At 36.4% G+C, this 21959-nt stretch overlaps 2 protein-coding genes across 6 annotated transcripts; both read right to left on the reverse strand.

Moving 5' to 3' along the window:
* Nucleotides 1–18: 18 nt before the first annotated feature.
* On the reverse strand, nucleotides 19–3514 carry LOC121777986 (transmembrane protein 184C-like). 5 transcript variants are annotated; one of them, XM_042175334.1, is made up of 5 exons: nucleotides 3377–3514; nucleotides 2027–2324; nucleotides 1834–1956; nucleotides 1179–1469; nucleotides 19–486 (listed from the first exon to the last, which is right to left on the reverse strand). In XM_042175334.1, exons 2-5 carry the CDS (start codon nucleotides 2273–2275, stop codon nucleotides 277–279), a joined length of 873 nt encoding a protein of 290 aa, XP_042031268.1. In that variant the 5' UTR covers nucleotides 2276–2324; nucleotides 3377–3514; the 3' UTR covers nucleotides 19–276. The 5 variants fall into 5 exon arrangements, with proteins under 5 accessions (XP_042031268.1, XP_042031271.1, XP_042031272.1 ...); XM_042175337.1 differs by having other exon boundaries at nucleotides 2027–2298; nucleotides 3377–3452; XM_042175338.1 differs by lacking the exon at nucleotides 3377–3514 and adding an exon at nucleotides 3141–3358 and having other exon boundaries at nucleotides 2027–2298.
* Nucleotides 3515–13574: 10060 nt separating this feature from the next.
* On the reverse strand, nucleotides 13575–18281 carry LOC121776121 (putative beta-glucosidase 41). The gene is made up of 13 exons (XM_042173264.1): nucleotides 18105–18281; nucleotides 17442–17508; nucleotides 16979–17037; nucleotides 16334–16409; nucleotides 16190–16261; nucleotides 16024–16111; nucleotides 15675–15930; nucleotides 15400–15515; nucleotides 14882–15105; nucleotides 14764–14795; nucleotides 14528–14630; nucleotides 14308–14416; nucleotides 13575–14123 (listed from the first exon to the last, which is right to left on the reverse strand). Exons 1-13 carry the CDS (start codon nucleotides 18234–18236, stop codon nucleotides 13847–13849), a joined length of 1611 nt encoding a protein of 536 aa, XP_042029198.1. The 5' UTR covers nucleotides 18237–18281; the 3' UTR covers nucleotides 13575–13846.
* Between the last annotated feature and the right edge of the window lie 3678 nt (nucleotides 18282–21959).

Raw genomic sequence — 21959 nt, forward strand, 5'->3', positions numbered from 1 at the left:
TATCATAACAACATAACATAGAAAATTATTGCCTAGAAAATTTAGAATATATATCTCCTACCAAAACAAATTTATGCATCCGTCCTTGGATATAATCGATTACACATCTATATAATAATTAAAGTACTAACCATAACCGTAAACACATCAAGCCGGAAAGGTGCCATGCTATTATTAAACGTACAATACAAGTAGAGCCGGAGCATTAATACACCATGGTGCTGCCATATAAAAGGAACAGCAGCCTAAGACGTTCGCACGAACGAGCATCTCTCGTTATTCTTTTTTCTTCTCTTCAGCCTTGACCGAAACCGACCCGGTGCGGTAGGGTTCAGCGCTATATGCGTATTGCATGAGGAGGGAGAAGAAAACCATCTCCACAATCACCAATGCATTCTGAAGCGCTTCCTGAAGATGCTCGACGTCCAGCCAGAAGTGGTTCGATTTTATTACCCCAATTGCTACAAGAATATCAAGCATGATTCCCTGCAAATAGACAGACAAACATTACAGAGATATAGCCAAGAAAAAAGATGTAAGAACTTTAGCTTCCAACTTGAATCTTTGAATTGAAAAGTAAGACTCATTTCACATACTAATTTTTTCCACTCACAATTCTTAAAACCGGAGCCTCCAAAAATTAAGATGTCTATAGGTGGACCAAGGGAGCAATACGTAGTACTCCCTCTGTCCAGTGATAGTAATGAGTCTTACTTTTTTCGACACAAGTTTTAAGAAATGTGGAATAAAATGAGTAGAAAAAGTTAGTGGAACTTAGGTCTCACTTTTATGTACTTCATCCATCCGTCAATAAACGCTCATTTTGGGATGTTAACTTAAATTTCCCATTTCACTTGTTTTTTGGTAATATTGAATTCTCATTCCGTTAACACATTACACATTAATTCATGGACGTAGAGAGTATAATTTTATAATGAAATCTGAGGGAAATGAGTTAATGAAATATAAGGCCTACTTCCCATTTATAATAAAAGTGAAATGAAACTTTTATTGATGGACAAACCAAACTAGCATAATAAGACTTTTATTAGCAGACGAAGGGGAGTAATAGTTTTGATTTGAAAGACAATCACAATGGTCATATCTCACACAAACACATAAGCACTCGTTCACTTCACTTTTCCTTAGCATAATAAATTGGTTTGTGAGAAACATACCTGCCAGAAACAGAAGAAGACAATGCCTTTGACACACAGGAATTTTGCAAGAGGTTTGTGAGGTGCCAACTCCTTTGCGAAAACGTGGTAAAACACAACAAGAGAGTACAGGGCCAGTGAAACAGACACATTCAAGATGATGGTGAATGTCCAGCTCAGCCAGCTAGGATACATATCGAGAAGCTGAAACGTTATCATCAAGACAGAGCAAACAGGACGGATCACAACAAATTGCAACGTCCAGTCCTTGAGAAGTTTAAGGTTTTTGTGGTCCAAACGAACAGTATGAGGCTGCATTCAAAATAGGCATACATTTAGACTTTAGTCATGTAGAGACATTCCTTTCATGAATTCAGATTGACGAAAAAAGAGAAAAGAAACAATCTCAAACAAAAATATTGAAATCTATCAGTTGATCCTTGTTTGCTGCATTAGCATATGCTTCATCAAGAACAAGGCAAAAGGGGCATTACTCTATAACCATAGCAGAGCCTTACAATCCTAGGACTTCCTCATCTGTTCCGGTAATAAACGTATGAATCCTCATTTTGGGCTCTCAATTCAGCCATAACACAATTGAGTCCTTTATTACATAAAAAGCCTTCCATTTTCACATTTATGTTCTTCTGTACCAAGTAAATTTCGAATGATGTACCTGGAAAAGAGTCATTGGGAACGAGTGATGAATTTCTCGTCCTTTGATTTCATCCGGAACTATGTTTTTGCTGATGGATATGTTCAAGTAGGTGTACATCAAACTCAAAAACTTTGCCATGACCTACCAGTGAAGATAAAGTTAACATAAATTCTTAAGACAGCAACTGAATCTCAAATGTTGACAAACCTACCAGAGCCTCATAACATTCTTTAACAGAATCCAAGAAAGTGAAGAATGTCTCACTTCCTTTGATGTCCAACAGGCCAACATAAGAGTCAATAGCATATAACGGAGCCATGAGGACGATTATGATGATCGCCTTTTGCTCCTTGGGCTTCTTCCATGCGAGGTAGTGTTGGGACACTAGCTGTATCGAGAAGTGCAAACTGAGCATGACACACACGGTCGAGCCCATCAGTGTAAACTTTCCCCGATCCATGGTGTGGAGGTATCTCTAGCTGGCTGACAGAATGTTACTACTATCAACTCTGTGCATAGGTTTAATATCGAAAGCAATGAAATAAAAATGTGTTAGATGTTACAATCATTAAGAAATTCACAAAATTGACATGACAAACCTCAAATGTCATTATAGATTATTTGGTATTTAGCTTCTCAATACTTCAATATCCACAACTTATTGTTCTGAGGCACGCTTATTCATATAAGAAGACATATATAGGCTTTATAACTCAGCAGATTGCGTAGAAAAGAGAATGTATAGTAAAATTCTTAAACATGAAACATAACTTGGTTCTTTCCCTGTTTTTCAATAAGTAGAGCATCTGCTAATGCTATAACTAGTATTGAATTCAAGGGCAAATTGCAGGAAAAACCACCTAATCTCTGATCACACCCACAACTTACCAAACTAGCGATTATATCATAACTTTGACATTTTCTCAATTGCCCCGTGATCTTGGATTTGGGAGAAATTATGTATTATGTGTTAGACAAAGAATACTGATGACAAAATGTTCGGATTTGAGAAAAATGTGAAAGTTATTAGAAATTCAGCCCTTTTTTTTTGAAGTCTTGGGATTGACCAAAAATTTGCAGATTCAAGGTAGCTGAAGGAGCTCAAAAAGGGAAATAGCATAATTGATTCACAAATTTCTTGCAATTTATCAAACAATCTAATAACAATCAACATACTAATTTCAGGATTTAATTATTTGTGAGTTCTTATTTCTATATCCAAAAAGCACCTCAATCCAAACAATCCCCGGCAAAATGGAAAGCAGTAAAAAACCTCAGAAATAAACTGAAAATCCTACGAATCCAATCAAACAACATAATCTTACTTTACGAGTCCGGGAAATTGCTACAGATCCTCTCTAACTTTGTAATTATAATTTGGATTGAGCATAATCAATTCAAATCTAAGATGAGAAAAATTGCTTAGCTAACATCCACACAGATAACGCCTTCAACCTCAAGTCAGAATAAAAAACAACATAAATTCAATGAAGTAGAAATCAGAATCCAGAAATAGAAAAAACTAGAGAGAGAGAGAGAGAGAAAGTAAGAGAAGGCTTACATTAAAAACGTGGTGAATGGTGAAGGTGGAGAAATCGAGAAGAAATTTAGTTTACTTTCAAATTCAACAATGAAGCTAGTGATTGCTAAATCATGACTATAGTGCCATTTGGCACTATTGATTCATTTTTAATTTACTGTAGTCTGTAGTGTAGTCCCTTGCTTCACCAAACTTTGAGTTTGAGTCGTATTTTTCATTTCAATCCCAGTAAATTTTAATCATTTTTTATTTTACCAAAAAATAAAATATTTGATCATTTTTATTTTATTTAATTAACTATTTTATTCTTTTTTATCTCTCTTACTCCCTCTATATTCGAAAAATAGAAACATTTGTAACAGCGAATTGATAAAGTAAGAGAGAGGAAAAGAAAAAAAATGAGTAAAGTAAGAGAGATAAAGAAAAAAAGTAGTGAAAGTAGAGTTAGTGGATTGAGGAAGTAGTATTTCGTACTCCCTTCGTTCCACTTTCGGAGTCCCACTTTACTATTTTTATGTGTCCTACTTAGGAGTCCATGTTGAAATATTTCATTAATGATAATTTGTATTACATTCCACTAACTTTTTTCACGCATATTTTATTATAAAACTAATATATAAAAGTATGACTCACATTTCACTATCTTTTTTGACCAAGTGTTATTTGCAGTTCTTAAAGCTCGTGCCGAACTCAAATAAGACTCCTAAAGTGGGGATGGAGGGAGTATTACTTTTAAATTTATGTTCACATATCAATAAAAATATACATTCACAAATAATTATATTAAAATTCATAAAAAGCAACATAATAAATATCCTAAAAATTGAAGGTTAAAATCTTATATTACTTCCTCAATAATTCGTCCTAGAGATTAGCGAGAGCTTTATATATGCATTTGACGATTAACCTTGGACATCAACTTGTATATACTTAAACTCATGCATTTATTTTAATACCCCCAACAATATTCTAGGAATAATTATAAGCATAACTAATTTTAATACCCCAAATAATATTTTATCTTGGGGTACAACAGTTTTTAGGAACTAAATATGTATATTGATATATACAAAATGTATTATTGATTCACATATGTTGGGGTTGTGTGTAAAAATGAGAGATAGTTACAATTTATATTGCTATGTTTTGATATTGAATTATATCCATGTTTTAATGTGTTTCATTAATGTCCCATGTCTTTTAATTTATAGTAGTATATCAAATCTCAATCATTCATGTGCGAGTTTGGAGTTGAGATGTAAGCACCCATAAATTGTTTAAGATGTGAATCGACTATCATTTCATGCTGTCATTTTTATCGTTGAATGTGTTAAATCACCATTAAGCTCTAGCTATGTCGCGTCATTTTTAAACGCAAATTTTCTGCGTGACGCCATGATCTAATAATTAACCTAAATTTTATGCATAAGGTTTTAAAATTATCTTTTGCGGAGTATATAGTGTATAATTGAAAAATAAATAAAATTAGAGGATAAAAATTAAATTAAAAAGAATATTTTGAAGTACTAATTAATGGTGAATACGAATTTGGGCAAGCATGGGTTTAGCTTAGAATAATACCTGGCTATTCTCATGCCATGTCAGGGATATATTTAACCTAACTCAACTAATTTAATTAAGAGAATATATAGATCATCTAGAAGCATACAATTTTTTTTCAAAACTTACTTAATTTAAATCAATGAATTTGGCATACATAGTATATTTTTTAGTCATTATTTTGCATATATAATTACTACTGGTATCACACTAGTTTCGATAAATGTTTAATAGAATATTTTGTAAATGGAGAGTGTACAGTCTCCTTTTTATTGTTTTGTACGCCCTCCATTCCATGTTAAAATCATTTTTCTATTTTGAGAAGTTTTAAGTTAATTGTGTCATTTCAATTTTTGGCAAAAAGTATTTCAATTTTTTACTTTATTCTTCCTTCATCTCTCCTACTTTATTCTCTCTTACTGAATTTATTCAGCATCTATTTTACACACTATTTTTAAACTCCGTAACGAAAAGAAATGTCTCTATTAACAAGGAACGGATGGAATACTATACTAGTTCACGGAAATAATAATGGGTCATGTTTGTCTTTTTGAACAGGCCAAATTGCCAAAAAAATCATGAAATTTAGTCAAATTCCCACGATTTTAATAATCATTTGAAAAGGTCTTGATGTTTGAATTAGTTCTCAATGATCCTACGGCTAAGAAACCAAGTCTATAATATATTGTTGATATTTTTCAATCAAACAGAGATTGTATTCTATATATCGTTTAACTCAAAGGCTCAATGATCCTATGATTTTTTTGCTACCGTATCAGTCACAATTCCAAAAAAAAATGTCTAGGAAATAATTGCGAACAAATAAAACTTTATGATTTTCCGGCTATTCCCTTTGCCTCAAGTTAATCTTTTCAGTTAACTCATTAAACACTATACTTTCTTATATCACGCAAAAGCAATGCATCGATTAACTTTGGTAAAGAGGGAATGATTCGAAATGAAGGGTGTGTACTAAATAAAGAAGTCTTCAAATAAGAAACGAAAATATCTCGATAGCTTCAATAATAACGACATCCGTACACACCATATTTTAACTTCTTCTTTCCAAAAACAAAACCATCGAGATTCACAAACCAAAAAAGAGCCCTTAAATTAAATTCTCCTATGTATATAAAGCTATAAATACATACATGATGATGAATTAATTCATCGGTACGATTTGAGAATACGCCCACAAAAACTGCACATGATCGCCTTCCATGACTTGATATAAAAGGGGATGTAACAAAACCTAGTCGACGTCTTCATCTCCGCCACCGTCGCCCCGTGCCGACACCTCGAGCACGTCCCCGCCGCCGGCTTGCTCCGCCGCACCACGCTCTTTTGATCCACCAAGAAACAAAAACACACCATCAAGTCTAGGTCTTCAACTTTGTGAATATGAGGATATATACATGTAAGTTTTTTCTCAAATGAGCAAAATAGCCTTTATATATAGTATTGTTACATTTTATATTTGGGTTAATTATAGTCGACGATGTTATTGGTCTACACATTTTGCTGGCCGACTTCAAGAAAATAAAAGAAGAATTAATGGAATGTAAATTAAATTAAACTATAGAGTCCTGTATTTATCTAAGTATCTAACAATTAACAACCGAACTTTAATTAATGCAGCTTGTGTATAAAACGTTTTTTGGCACGTACACGTGTAGTAGTGTGTGGATGGAGAGAGAGAAGTATGAAATTGGATTAAGAAGAATATAGATGAGATATGGGATGACTGCCACATGTAATTTTAATTATGTATTGAGGAAACAGTCAACATATTTATAATAAATTGGATCAAAAGAATAGTTGACTACTCTTAGCCCTAATCTTTTGTGAGACCTCATTAAAATGGACTATAGCTAGGTAGATATAAACTATATTCAATTCATGTTAGGGATCAAAGTGACCTGTTAACGTATTAGCAATATTTAGAATTCACTATTTAAAAATCCATATAATCATGCACTATCAATAGTACAATTGGTAGGGTATTGAAAGTGTGATGTCACTTGTCATATAATTATTATAAAATTGACAAAATAAGAATGAATAAAAATAATTAAAGTGTTATTAGAGTGTCTGAGGTGGACACTCCAATAGCTCCGCCCCTTTTTTTTACAGCCCCAAATTTTTTGTCCACAACCCCAATTTTTTGTTTCCGCTACTATGGTAGACACTTCCAATAGCCCCCAAATTTTATAATCAATTTTTATTTTAAAATATTTTTAGTTTCAATCAAGTATAATTAAAATCATCGCAATGTAAATAATTAGAAAACGAGCTAATTGGGACCGAATATTCATTGTATTGAAAATTTTAAAATTATACAATGAATATTTAAAATAAAATACAAATAAAAACTCCGTCACTGTCTACTCGGTGTCGGAGTCGGCTTCCTCATCTTCTTCTTCGCCTCCCTCGCTGCTGCCGGCCGCCGTTGCCCCAGGAGCCTCATCAGCCAACCCTACACGACGCTGAATCCGAGTTATGAGCTTCTGGTATATATTCTTGATGTACGGGTCGTCGGTGGCAAGGTATTTGCTGCAAACGTCCTGCAGTTGTTGCATCAACTGCACATCTAGGTTCTCCCTCAAGACCTCGTGGGGACCAGGAACCATGGGATGCGGGATTGGGGCAGGCTGCGGGATGCGCGATCCAGACGAGGCGTACGAGTGGCAAGAGGAACTTCTAGCCCCTCTGGCGTTGCGGATAGAGGCCAGTTGTCCCGGGGGCCGTCCTCGTCTAGTGTGTGTTGGGGCGGGCTCTTCGACTTGCTCGTCGTTCTGCTTGAACGATTGCGAGCCGCTTCCGCTGCAGTAGTCCCCGGCAATGTTGTGTCTTGTACGCTTCGGCCCAGGAGCTCCATCGACCTCTTGCGAGCAGATGGCCTTGAATTTCAGACAATGCTCGAGAATTAGATACTCCTCCCACATTGTGAACTTCGGCCAGCCCTCCGTGTTGTATTGGCCCATCGACAGTGCCTTCACATCTGCTTCGCTTCGGCCACTCTCAGCGTGGAGCAAGTTGTTCTGGTATATGCTCGCGAACCGCTTGGTAGCCGGCAGAATCCTAGACCACTTTTTTGCGGATCTGTTCCGGGTCGCGCTCTCGGGCGCCGCGAGGTTTGAACTCGTTGTATGCCATCAGGACGCGCCTCCAAAAGCTCCCCTTGGTCTGATCGGTGCCCACTATGGGGCCTGATGTGATGGCATCCCACGCCCTCGCCACGGCAATGGACTCCCCTTTAGTGTAGAGCGTGCCCCGTTTGGAGCGCGAGCCATCGCCACTGCCGACGCCGCTGCCCTCGCCACCGCCACTGCCCGAGCCGCCACCGTCGCTGCCCTCGCCACCGCCACCGCCGCCCCTACCGCCACCGCCACCTGCACTGCTTCGGGTCGGAACAGGCATTTCCACCCGTGCTGCAGGCATATCCGAGACGCCGGAACTGAGCAGACCCATCATGGTATCCAGTGCGTCTTGAGCTGCTTCGGTGTAAGAAGATTGGCTGGATAGAAAAGGGGACTCCGGACGCGGCTAGTTAAGTGCGTCGAGGTTGGGTCTGTAATCTCCAAACGCCGAGCGACTCAGATTCCGCTGAAAAGGTTGGGGCGTGAGAGAAGACCTCCACGACTAAGATGGAGGAAGGTGTGGACTCGATGCCCACGGCGGGGGAGATTGACTCCAAATCTACGGCTGGGACGGAGACCCGCCATATTCCGACGGGTGAGAAGGATAGCCGCCATATCCCGACGACTGTGAAGGATTGCCGCCATAGCCTGATTCCTGCGAGCCGGGTGATTCGTCGTCTCCACCGTGGATTTTTTTAGAGTGAAAGTGCAGATAGTGAATGAAGGAAGAGTGTGTGAAAATAGTGAAAAAATGGGTGGTGGAGGAGTGGTATTTATAGAGTTAATTTTTTTAAAAAAAAATTAAATAAAATCGAGGGGGCGCTGGCTCGCCTATCGCCGGCGCACTATAGGCCGGCGCGCCGAAAGGCCGACCGGCTCGTCCTCGCCCCTCCCTCGCCGCATGACCATCCGCCCCCTCTTTTTTCGTCCGCCACGGGGTGGACGTCGCCTCCACTATAAGGTGCCCCGAGATCGCCCCCACTGGGGCTATAGCCGCGGCGGTCCCATAGTGGACACCCTTAGTAGTATGATAATTTCAAAGAGCGGAAAAAAATATGATAGAAGAAAAAAACGTGTCAAATTATGTTATAGAAAAAATGGAAATAGAATAATTTTCATCAAAATGAAAATTTAATAGACTATTAGTTGGACGGATATTTAATATGACTCATATTTTCCTTTTTCTGAAAATATTCTAATGAACTATTCTTTTTTTAATCGAACTTATGATATTATCTCTAAAATCATGAACTTTGCATAAAATTTGGTATTTCCCATGAACTTTGAAATTAGTCTAAAATATCAAAAACTTTGCATTTTGTGTAGTATTTCCCAAACTCACTCAAATAAGATATTTTCATCAAAATTTTATTTTACGTAGGCAACCGTGATACGATTTATGATATTTTAAACCACTTTTTAAGTTCATAACATGTAGGATAAAAAGTCACGTTGAAAACCACATTGATTTAATTGTGTCAAGTATGATAAAAAAAGGCCTAGTAAGTTAGTCAAATATAGTAATAGACATGCCGTGAGAAATACCAAATAAAGTGCAAAGTTTGTGGTATTAAATACTAATTTTAAAGTTCATGATAAATACCAAATTTTAGACAAAGTTCATGGTTTAATAGACCACTTTCCCATCGAACTTCATATGAAGTTGTAATTTTAGTAGATGATCGGAAACGCAATTTCAGTTAATAGAATAACATAAAATGATGTGATGATGATCACACAATTTAAATTATACTACCAAACTATTAATTGAAAGAGAAGTGTCGTACTATTTTTTTTAATAAATCAAAAATCTCGCCTTTTAGGTGGTTTGAGAATTTTGATTTATAAAAAAAATTTAGTACGACACTTCTCTTTCAATTAATAGTTCAAATGGTATTATGATTTAGTATAATATATAACACAAGATAAATAAGAAATCAATGTTTAATAGATGCAAAAAATTAGCGAAGCGATTTGACTTTATGCAAAATTCTAATTATTCTTTCGGTGGGATAAATATTGGTGGAATTTATTAATTTATTTATTGAATAATCTACCTAGATATGTTGAGCAAGTTTATATATGAAGTGAGCAAGGCGAAATATTTGACAATAAGGTTTTATATATAGGTTTTAAAACCTATATCTATGATTTTTATAAAATTTTATATGTATGTTATAAATGTTAATCATGATATTATGATAGTACTATGTAAAAAATATTTTAAAAAAAAATATTTATTACTCCTATTAGCTAATATTAATGGTGTATTTATAAGGGCAAACTGCCTTAAAAGTAATGAACTTTTGCAAAATTCCGGTTTTTCCCACGAACTAAAAAATTGGCGTATAATGTCACGAACTTTACCGGGTTGGTAGTATTTCCCATTTGAGCCGACCCTGTAGTTTTCCGGTTGAAATCTTGAGTACGTGGCAAGCCTAAAATGGCGTGGAGAACGCCGGAAATTCATGGATGTCATTTTCCATAGTCAAAACGACGTTGTTTCAAGAAATATCCATAGACGTCACTGATGACGAGTTGCTCTCTCTGTTGGAAGCTCATTCTCCGTCGACGGCACAAAGGAGGAGGAGGAGGTGGAGGTCGACGGTGCGGAGGAGGAGGTTGACTATTCGGAGGGTTTGGTGATGAAATTGAAGGGATTCTGCCGCAGAATGGCGACGAAGGAATTCTGGATCTTGATGACCTCGTTGAAGAAGGAGCTCGAGCTATTCCAGTCGGAGTTGCCGAAATCCCTCTCCGGCTGCGTGGATCCTGCGAATAGTGCTGGAGGCGATCTTTGAGGTATTCCCGGTGGCGAGCAGCGCGAGCAATAGCATGATTTGGGGTGGGCGTGCGTGTTGTCGATCTCTTTCTCCGGCGACGACGCGGAGGTCGACAATGCCGAGGGTTTGCTGATGAAATTGAGGGGATTCTGCCACAGAATGGCGGTGAAGGAATACTGGATCTTCGTGACCTCGCAGAAAAAGGAGCTCAAGCTTTTCCGGTTGGAGTTGCCGAGCTCGAGCTGTTCCTGTCGGAGTTGCCGAAAGTAGTGCTGCCCACGGTTCGGAACCGGACGGTTCCGGTTCGGAACCGCCGGTTCCGGTTTGGTCGAAGGCGGAACCGGAACCGGACCGTGAGGCTATTTCACGGTTCCGGTTCCGGTTCGAAAACCGGCGGTTCCGGTTCCGGTTCGGAACCGCCGGTTTAGGCGGTTTCGGTTCGGAACCGGCGGTTTCGCGGTTCGATTTTTTTTTTAATTTGAAATTTGGATTTATACAACAATTTGAAACAAGAGTACAAGACAATGTATAATTCAAATAGAAATACGACGAATAAGGAGAAAATGATATCAATTTTATTGAGTTTGAGTTGTAACGGACAACGATACATTACAATTTACAATACATATACATCTACAACTACAACTACAAGTATACAACATACAACAATGTAATATAATTTACAAGTGTCGTCGGACTCGGGAACGTAAATAAAAAAACATGAAATGGGGGGGATTTGAAAAGGGCTTGAGCTCAACTTAAACTTTCAAAGTTAAACTTTTCAAATTTAAGTTGAGTTGCCTACGTATCCACAATTTTATTGAGGAATCAAAGCCCACGTAGTTCTCGGGATGATGACATATTGCTATGTAGAAATGTAGAAATATGGAATAATATATATTTTTTTGTTTTAGCAATTGAGAAAGAAAGACAACTTATAGAACTACAGGAACAAGTATAAGTGTATAACAATGCGTAATAAGAGTAGCGCTTGCGTAATTAAATGGAAGCACGATAGCACAAATGAGAAATTGGAGACAAAGAGAGAGAATTGGGAGATTGAAGAGAGAAACTCTTATGGAAGAATTTGAATTTGAAAAAAAAATTTGAATTTTCGGAAAACCGGCGGTTTTGCCAGAACCGCCGGTTTCCGGGCAAAACCGCCGGTTTTCACGGTTAACCGCCAAAAAACCGCCGAAACCGGCCGGTTTTGCAGCTGAAAAGCTGCCGCCGTCGGCCCCATCCCCGATGCCTTGATATACGCGCCCGAACCGGCGGTTCCGCCGGTTCCAAACCGTCCCGAACCGCCGGTTCGGTGACGGTTCCGGTTCGGAATATGTTGAACCTGAACCGGACCGCGACCCGAATTGCGACGGTTCCGGTTCGGGAAAATTGCCACGGTTCCGGTTCGGAACCGAACCGGAACCGGTGGGCATCTCTAGCCGAAAGTTCTCTCCAGCTGCGTCGATCCTGCGATTCATGCGTGTTGCTGGAGTAGCTAATGCGTGCATTCTATGCAGTCGGGGCCGGGATTTGTTGTGCTGGGCGTTGGTGGTGGCGGCGACGGATGTGAGGAAGATGAGGAAGATAGTAGGGAGGAGGAATGGTGGTGGAGGCATGATAAAGACATGTTAGCTTAATTTGTGATCCACGTCATCCAGTCAACACACACTCAGCAGCCACATCAACTTAAAAAGACACGTCAGCTGCCTTCGTAGCCGGAAAACCCACCATGGAGAAACGACGACTGATTACAAAGTTTGTGACATTATACTCCAATGTTTTTGTTCATAGGAAAAACCGGAATTTGACAAAAGTTCATGACTTTTAAGGCAGTTTGCCCTATTTATAATTATACCCGCCTTGCTTGATCTCTTTTCTTAATTCCAAATAAATAGCATTTGCCATACTACCAACCTTTTTATTCAGTGTAGATATTAATTCAATTAAATGGTTTGTTTCATATTTATGTCAAAAGTCCATATTTAGGCATCTTTTTTAATATAAAAATTCCTACTATTTCAAGCTCTAATTAATGAGACTAGAGCCACTGGCCAATGATCATCCTTTTCAATCATGAAGTAAAAAAATATTTATATAAAAATAATCATGGCCTTTTTTATTGCATTGGAGAAAGCACTGAATATAGAAATTAGTACTCTTAACAACATTAAATAGTAAAAATGAATAAAAGAAGTTCATATACAATGTTGGATTTAGATGAGATCGGATATGATTGATCTCACCAACAACTCATGAGAGTAAAAAGAAAAAAAATTGATGATAATTGATGCACCACAGTATTTCACTATTTTGGCATGACTTTGTTCACTGTATTTAACTCCGCATGTTTTGTTTTGAAAAAAATTATATACTTCCTATAAACAATTATATAAGACCATAAAATATCATAAGAAACTAGCTTTTTAGGATGTATGTGTATGAGATCAAAGTTAACACAATTAAGAATATATGTTCAAATTGGAAATATCATAAGAAACTAGCTTCTTATAAACAATTTATTGCAAATTGGAAAATTTAATTGTCTTAGATACGTGCTAAAATCTAATTCGGGGTTGCCCAAAGGCCCAAACATGTATCCAACATCTATGTTTAAACTTATATTCATTAGGCCCAAAAAAATGTTCTACAAAACTTACATGTTACTACATCCTTATATATAAGCTACATTTTCACTCATTACACCCATTTAATTAGTATAATAATAAAATTAAATGTTAGTAAATATTTATGACCAGCTAATATATACTCATTATACAAATCAAGGTCTTGAATATGAATTATACAACTATAAGAATTGGTTTAAAAACATTGTTGTATACATGTATGGTTCTTAGTGACATAACAACATGTCCAAATGGGGTTGGACTCTACCCCGCCCATATGGGCCGAAAAGCTCTATTAAATTAGGAATTTGGAGTTGTCACTGATTCAAAGGTGCGACAGCTCCACCCCGACCTTTCGGGATTGAAGTTCAATTTCATTCTTCATTCTTCGGGGTGATCATCATGTCGCCTATGCCTTCTGACACTGTCAATGACTTTCTTCACTGTATTCGATCCAACGAGTTTCATTTCCTGAATCCGCAGTCGTCGTGGCGACAACATGTGCCTAAACCAGTTGACGGAGGACTTGGGAATCCTTGTGAGGTTGTTGTTGAAGTCAACATAGTAAAGCCCAAACCTCTTTGTGTAGCCCATGTTCCATTCCCAGTTATCCAGCAGTGACCACGCGAAATAGCCTCGAATGTCACACTTATCTTGCCTATATTCATTCATGCTCGAATCGTTAGCCCAACGTCTCGTTTTCGACTAAAATTGATTGAAATTTTGGCTAGAATCAAGCTAGCCTCTTTATGAAAATTGGATTGAAAGTTCAATGATTGTAAAATCAGAATTTGATTGACGTTCAATAATTTATAAATATGGTCTCAAATTAGTACTCGTACCTTATTGCAGCAGAGAGGTTTAAGAGATAGTCCCTATGATAATTTACTCTCTTATCATCTTGTAAGGCCTTCTCTAATGATACTAAAAAATTATTGGGATCATCCATTCCTGCAAAATCATAAGATGCTTAAATTTCGTAACTGCAGAGATAATTATCCAATTATATATAGACCATCACAAACACCTTACTATTCTTATTTAATTTATTTATGTATTTACCATTTTCAGTAATTATTACTGGTGGATTCCCATATTTGTCTTTGATGTAGTTTGCAAGACTACGTATACCCCATGGAACGATATATAGCCAACTCGACGCTGCCTGAAAACAAGAAAATCATAAATTAAAAAATATTGTTGCGTTGGTCTAGTGGTATATTGGTCAATGTCTGAACGCAAAAGTTTTAGTTCGCGTATGATGCGACCTTCAAAGTTTAGGATATGGGTTCTCTTACCCGATCTCCAATTTTAACTCCGTGCTTCGAATCTGAATTGGACACAAACAAATAAGATTAGTTCCCGTGTCAACAAGTAGCAAATTAAGAGTAAAAACGACGTCGTTTAGCATCTCACGAGATGTAATGATGGCTGAATCCGTGGACGCGTCCTGCAAAATGAGCTTAGCAAGCCGCATCCTATCATTGCGCACATACAACGTTGTGTAGTGATTTATACCAATGAAATCAAGGGTCCCCTTAAGGAATTGGGACACCTTGGGTCCGATTTTAGGTAGCCTCTCACCCACCAACTTCTGCATTGAAAGAGGATATTTCCCAAGTAGAAGTGGATCAAGGAACCTGATTTAGATTTCCCAACTTTAATTTAATTATGTCACACCAATTTATTAAAATTACCATCAAATTTTTAATGTTCTTCTTATTAAAGTCCCAAGTTGGTCAAGATATTTTTTCAGCACGAGTTTGAAAAAATAGTGTTTTATGAGTTAAAGTAGAAAGAGAATAAGGTAAGTCTGAGAATAAAATGAATAAATGACATGAATGAGGAAATGACTCATTTAACTTTGGAATTTTGAAAAGAAATATGAATCGATTAACTTGGGAAGGAGGGATCACGAGTGGTGAATTTGTTACCATCCAAGTCCGAAATCTAAGGCTCTTTTGGCAGCATCTACATCTTCTTCACTCTCGGAAATTGGCTCGTACCACTTGGAATCCAATACTATCCCCACCATACCTTTTTGATTTTTCTGGAGGAAAAATCACATTTATTAAAATGGTTAAGGTCCAAAATTAAAATCCTATCTGTCCATGAAATAAAAATGTATGTCTTAATTTCCGTGCTCAAAAGAAATGCTTCAACGCTAATGGGATGGAGGAGTTTTGATCGAAGATGCAAGTGAAAGTACCTTGAAATTGGTGTGATAGGTGCGATAAGCCGCGGCATGAGAAAGCAGAACATTATGCGCTACAACGTAGGGTTCAACAGAAGATTCTCCGGCTTTGCAGATTAGATGTCCAAGAATGGAGCATCTTCCTGGTGCTTGAACACCAAAATTATAACCTTGCATTGCAATGCCATGAGGCTCATTGAAAGTCATCCAATGCTTCACTCTATCACCAAATTCTTTGAAACATATATATGCATACTTCTCAAAATCATGTCTGCACCAAAATTTATGGATGATGCTAAGGTACGCACTAAAACAGTTTTATACGTATGTGTAAAATATAATTATTCGAGAAAAGGTGACATACACTACTAGATTGCTTAGTAGTCCCCCATATGCATCTTCTAGCATTTGTGGAAGATCCCAATGGTACAAAGTCGCATAAGGCTGGATTCCTTACATCAAAAATTGTTTTATTTAGATCTAAGTATGCATGTAAGAAAATTTAGAAATTAATTAAATTTTAATTGAACCTTTTTTTATCAATGAATCGATGAGATTGTTGTAATAAGCTATCCCTTGAGGATTTGGTTCACCTGTTCCATCTGCGAATTTATTGTTAGGTGGGAAAATAATGTTTTTACTATCAAAAAGTGATTTTGAGATTAGATTCTTACTAGGCAAGATTCTAGACCAAGATATGGAGAATCTATAAGCATCCATTCCTAAATCCGCCATCAAATCTATGTCACTCTGTCACATATACGAGGTTGATGCATCATCCAAACCAAATTCAAGATCATTAATTGACTAAATTCTTTAGTATAGTATTGTATTGTATACATCCACAAAAAGTAAGAGTCATATTTTCCTATATTTATTTTATTCTTCAAAATTAATCTCTATTTATGTATAATAAATATATCTTTCTATTATTCATGGATGAATGTACTATATTGAATAAAAAAATATTTCCATTAGTTTAAGAGATAGTGTATACATTTTGTCATTGTGCTGGCATTCTTATCCTCCTCAATATTCTATCTCAACATTTTCGCCCTTGAAACTTATCAAAATCAAAGATTCTTTACATCGTCATCTTCTATCCTATAAACTGATTATTTAAAGGTCAAGTATAACCAAACTTGATTAATTAGTAAATTCTTAATTTTATCTGACTTTGCAAGCGAGTTAGATTGCCTCATTATGCCAACATGCCACTAAAAATCTGGCCTCATTAATAACATCAAACTTGATATGCAAGATCAGAATTTGTTCTTAAAATTAAAATGGCATTAAAACTTATAATAAAAAAAAACTACCTTGAACCGATGATATTGATCAACCGCAGTGTCTGCATTGCTGAAATCCAATATTCTCCCTATTTTTCCGATGAAAACATAATGTTATTATTTGTTAACTCATTCACGAGGGTTCGAAGATATTGTCATGTGTTGTCACCAATCAGTCATAATCACATAAATCGATAAAAAAAGATATACTCCCTCAGTCCCGCACTACTTCACTTATTTTCTTTCTGTGCGTCCCAAGTTATTTGCACTCTTTCCATTTTTAGTAACAATTTATACCTATAGCCGTAATTGTTGACTTTGTCTATCACTTATTCCTTAATCTCCGTGCCCAAAAGGAAAGGTGCGAGTAGTGCGGGACGGAGGGAGTATAATTTTTTACAATTGTAAATTGACTTACTTAACATAACATGTGACATTATGTCCAAACCACTTAACTTTTACTCAGTCAGAGAGAGAGAGAGAGATCACCAACCTGGTTTCCTAGTGAATGTATCCCATATGCTTTCCCCTTTATCCCCTTCATTTGCAGCTCCTTCAAACTAATAAACATCACCATATCCAATCACAAACACAAGAAACTCTCACTTATAATGTTTGGCTTCTATTCATATAACATGGCTGAATTTTTGATATTTTACGTGAATCATTGTACAAAATTGGCCCTCATCTCATCAAAACAAAACATAGGAAAATTTATTATTTCGAAATTTCAAACTCGAAATTCAGAATATACAAGCACCTAATAAAACAAATTTATTTCTCCATTTCTCGCACGCCTTCATCTCATCAAAACAAAACACAGGAAAAATTATTATTTCGAAATTTCAAACTCGAAATTTAGAATATACAAGCACCTAATAAAACAAATTTATTTCTCCATTTCTCGCACAAACATATATGTATATATTGTTAAAACTCTTAAATCTGGTCTCATCTTCCACTCGTGAGATAGTTATAAGATATAAAGAGAAAACCATCATCGACTTGGGTCCGCTCTGATACCATATTAGAAATGGGTCACACCCCCCTTAAAAAGCCTTATACGGGGGAAAGTTATCCACACTTATATAAATTATATGGGATTTTCACCAAGTCGACGTGAGATAGAATTTAGAGAATTTAACATATATCAAACCTGGTAAGCTGAAGAAGCAGTTCCAAAAACAAATCTATCTGGAAAATCATCTCTGCTAATCGACTGAGACTCCACAACCAACACACACAAAAATAATAATGTAAGGATTTCTCCCATTAATTTCGTGATCATGCACAAATTAAATGTGTCACAAAACGAAGTTTTTGGTATCGGTTTATATATAAAGAGAAAAAAGTGGGATTGTGATGAAACAAAGAATATTTTGGAAGCCACGAAAATAGGAAGATGACGAAACGACGACGGATTGTCGCTGTCAAAAAGGCGTAGGGCGATGGGCTTTTCAGTTGGCGGTGTCTTAAGCAATCTCTCCTTTTGCTTACACGTTTTAAAAAATTAGCATACTAAGTAAATTCAGAAGCAACTTATATACAAATACAATTGGTGTGTGGTTATGTAATAAATAATGGTCACTATTTTGAGATAGGACCAACTGCAAAAAAGTGGATATAATTTATTGCAAAGGTCGGTTTTGATCATGGAAAGATAACAATTTTTATGCATAAACATGTTTTTTTAGTGACCCAACAACTCTGATCATGTTCTTTTATGTTATACTAATCCATTCGTCTCAAATAATCGATTTAATGGATCGTTTTATGCATTGGACGAGCTACATCTACATAGTGGAGTGAGGGACTCTAATTTTGAAACTTTTTAGATATATTTTAGTAATTTATGTGAAAATAACAATTTTATAAAATAAATATTAAGTATTTCTTAGTTGGATTTGAGAATCAAGAATTTGTATTAGAGAGCTTTAATTATATTATTGATTCATTAATTTATTATTCCACATTGTTCTAAGATTATAATGATATTTTAAATTTTGGAGATTTATTAAAGTTTAGTAACTTGAGTTTAATTTCTGTAATGATGTTAATAATAACTTTGCTGAGTGTAGGGATCAGACCAGTCCTTTTTCTTTGAATTAGAGTTGTTACCAGATCCACTATTAGATTCATTCCCCCTCTGGATTTAGGTCTATCTCTGACATTCAGAGCCTTATTAAAAGTATTTTTATCAGCCGCCATTTCCCTTAATTCAAGTTCTTTAGATTTTAGGGAGCTAATGATCAAGTCCAAAGGGGCAGAGTCTCTGCAATACTTAATGGCAGCTTTCACATCACTGTAAGAATTAGGTATGACATTCATTAAAGCAATACTAGTGTATTCATCGTTAGTTTTATTACCAGATCTTTTAATATCCTGCACACTTTTCTGAAACCTATCCACATTATCATCAATATCCTTAGCAAGATCAAACTTAAATTTGAACAACTTTTCAAGCAAATACATCCTGGAGGACATAGAAGTCTCAGTGAACAGAGTATCAATATGTTTCCATATTTCAGAAGCAAATTCAATACGATCAATTTTCCTAATCACAGAATCAGACAGATTAAGCACAATAGTAGCTCTAGCCAACTCATTCATCTCATCCAGCTTTTCTTGAGGAGTGTCGTCAGGTAAAGAGCCATCAACAACTTTAAACACTTTTTGCTGAATAAGAATACATTTCAATTTTTGTTTCCAAATCAAAAAAACATTTTTGCCATTGAAATGAATCAAACCAACATGTTGAGCCATTTTTGCAAACAAACAACTTAGCATTTCAACACAAACAGACAGAATAGCTTTCACAGGCAAGCAACACATATACACTGACTGCCAAATCCTGACTGTCACTAGCACACTGGCTAAGGCTATCCCAGTTCGCAATCACTCGCTACTGGAGGGTGCAGGGGGTCACTTAGGCAGCAAAGGTGCTTGGTGGCTAGGAAATTAGAAGCCAGTAAAGAAAACCAGAGCAAGGAGCAGAAGCAAGAAAAAAAACAAAGAAAGCACACGCAAGAAAGATCTTAAATCTTTGCCAGAGACTATCTACCAGCAAACAATAGCCCAAGCCTATGATTGGCACTAAACAGAAACATAAAACGCTAAAAAAGAAGAGGTTACAATCAATTTACCAGAGTGAATCCCCACTCGAAGGAGGATTCCACGTGCCCACCTCCTTAATGTGATGTTGAACAAAAAACTTTGGTAACAAATTTGAATACGCAAATTAGGCCCAAAACATAGGCAATATATGTAAAATAAAAACATGCATTTCCGTATTAATTTTTCAATATGCCCTCTTGAGAAAAACAATATGCCTAATCCATCAATATTGTATGTAACAACGTCTCTTATTTGTCTCACATTAACCGTATCAAATTCATTTTCACTCATAAATGACAACTATGTATAGTATAGAAATCAAAACATAATTGGAAATATCAATTTCTTTCTCCTTTCTTTTTTCGTATTTTAAAAGGCAATATTTATACATTAAGCAGTTTGTTTTATGTTAAAAAAAGCTCAAAATCAACCACCTGGTGAATTGAAGATTCGGCTTAATCAAAAACTAAAAGACCTTTACAATTGCAGCAATTAAAAGGCGATTCTGCCGCCTTGGCGGCCCTCACACTCCGGTCCGACATCATGTGAGGGGGTTAAATCAGGATATGCAGCAGCCCGTTAAAGGAGAGGCCTTAACTCACTGACTGCCAGAAATCCATCTGCCAAAGCCTCATACTTATGCCCAAGAGATGGAAGCAATTACGACAACAATGAGATTAATACCAATATTGACGACAACAGCAACATCAACAAAAATTTACTTTTAGTTTTGAGCACAATAAATTCTCTCATGAAAGACGAACTTTCTCATAGAAATGGCATGTTTTTTATATGTAAACCTAATAAAGTTGAATTTTGTGTGGAAAATGTAGAATTTAGTAAATTGACTTTTAAAAAACACTTTTGAAAACTTGTGCCAATGACGTAGCTCGACATTTCATGTGTCAAGACCCAAAGAAGATACGTAGTAGTATTTCAAAACTTTCTCAGTGTGGGGATCAGACTAGTCCGGATTCACTAATTACCGAGACCTCTTTGTTCTTGTATAAGAGAGCTCAGCCAAACTCTCAACCACGCGGCTGATTTAATCAAGATTACAAGTATGTTTACAAGTAATATAACCTAGCTATTACAAGTCGTGACAGAAACCCTAGCTAGCTCCTAGATTAACAGCAACCTGCACACTCAAGAAACAAGTTAGTAATAACAAGCAAGATCTTGTATTCCATGATAGAACAAAGCATATTGATATAAGGTTTCATTACATTAGAGATATTGTAGAAAAAAAGTGAAGTTTTTTTTCAAAAAGTGCATACTGATAGAAATCCTGTTGACATGGGAACTAAGAGCTTACCTTTTGAAAAACTTCTTTTCTGCATAAAATTTTTACATTTTGACCTAGGATAGGTTGCACTCTTTTCTGTAGTGCCCAACTTCTCCACAATTAAAATACTTCCTGAAAGATTTTTGGTCCTTGCTATTGGACCTTGACCTGTTCATTTGGAAGCTTTGAAGTGGCTTCTGAGATACCTTAAGCTTACTGCTAAGTATGGGTTGTGCTATTCTAAATGTGATGAAGGTGTTACACTAACTGGATTTGTTGATTCTAATTATGCAAATGACAGTGATAAGAGGAAGTCAACCACCTTCTATGTGTTTACTGTCTGCAGGTCTTGCATTAGTTTAAAGTCTCAGTTGCAGCACATAATGGCCATATCAACATGATTTCTATTAGTATGTACTTTTTGAAAAGAAGTTTTTCAAAATGTAAGCTCTTAGTTCCCATATCAGCAGGATTTCTATTAGTATGTACTTTTTGAAGAAAAACTTCACCTTTTTCTACAATATCTCTAATGCAATAAAACCTTACATCAATATGTTTTGTTCTATCATGGAATACATGATTTTTACACAATTGAATAGCAGACTGAGAATC

The sequence above is a fragment of the Salvia splendens genome, chromosome 18 (assembly GCF_004379255.2).
Source record: "Salvia splendens isolate huo1 chromosome 18, SspV2, whole genome shotgun sequence".
NCBI lineage: Eukaryota > Viridiplantae > Streptophyta > Magnoliopsida > Lamiales > Lamiaceae > Salvia > Salvia splendens.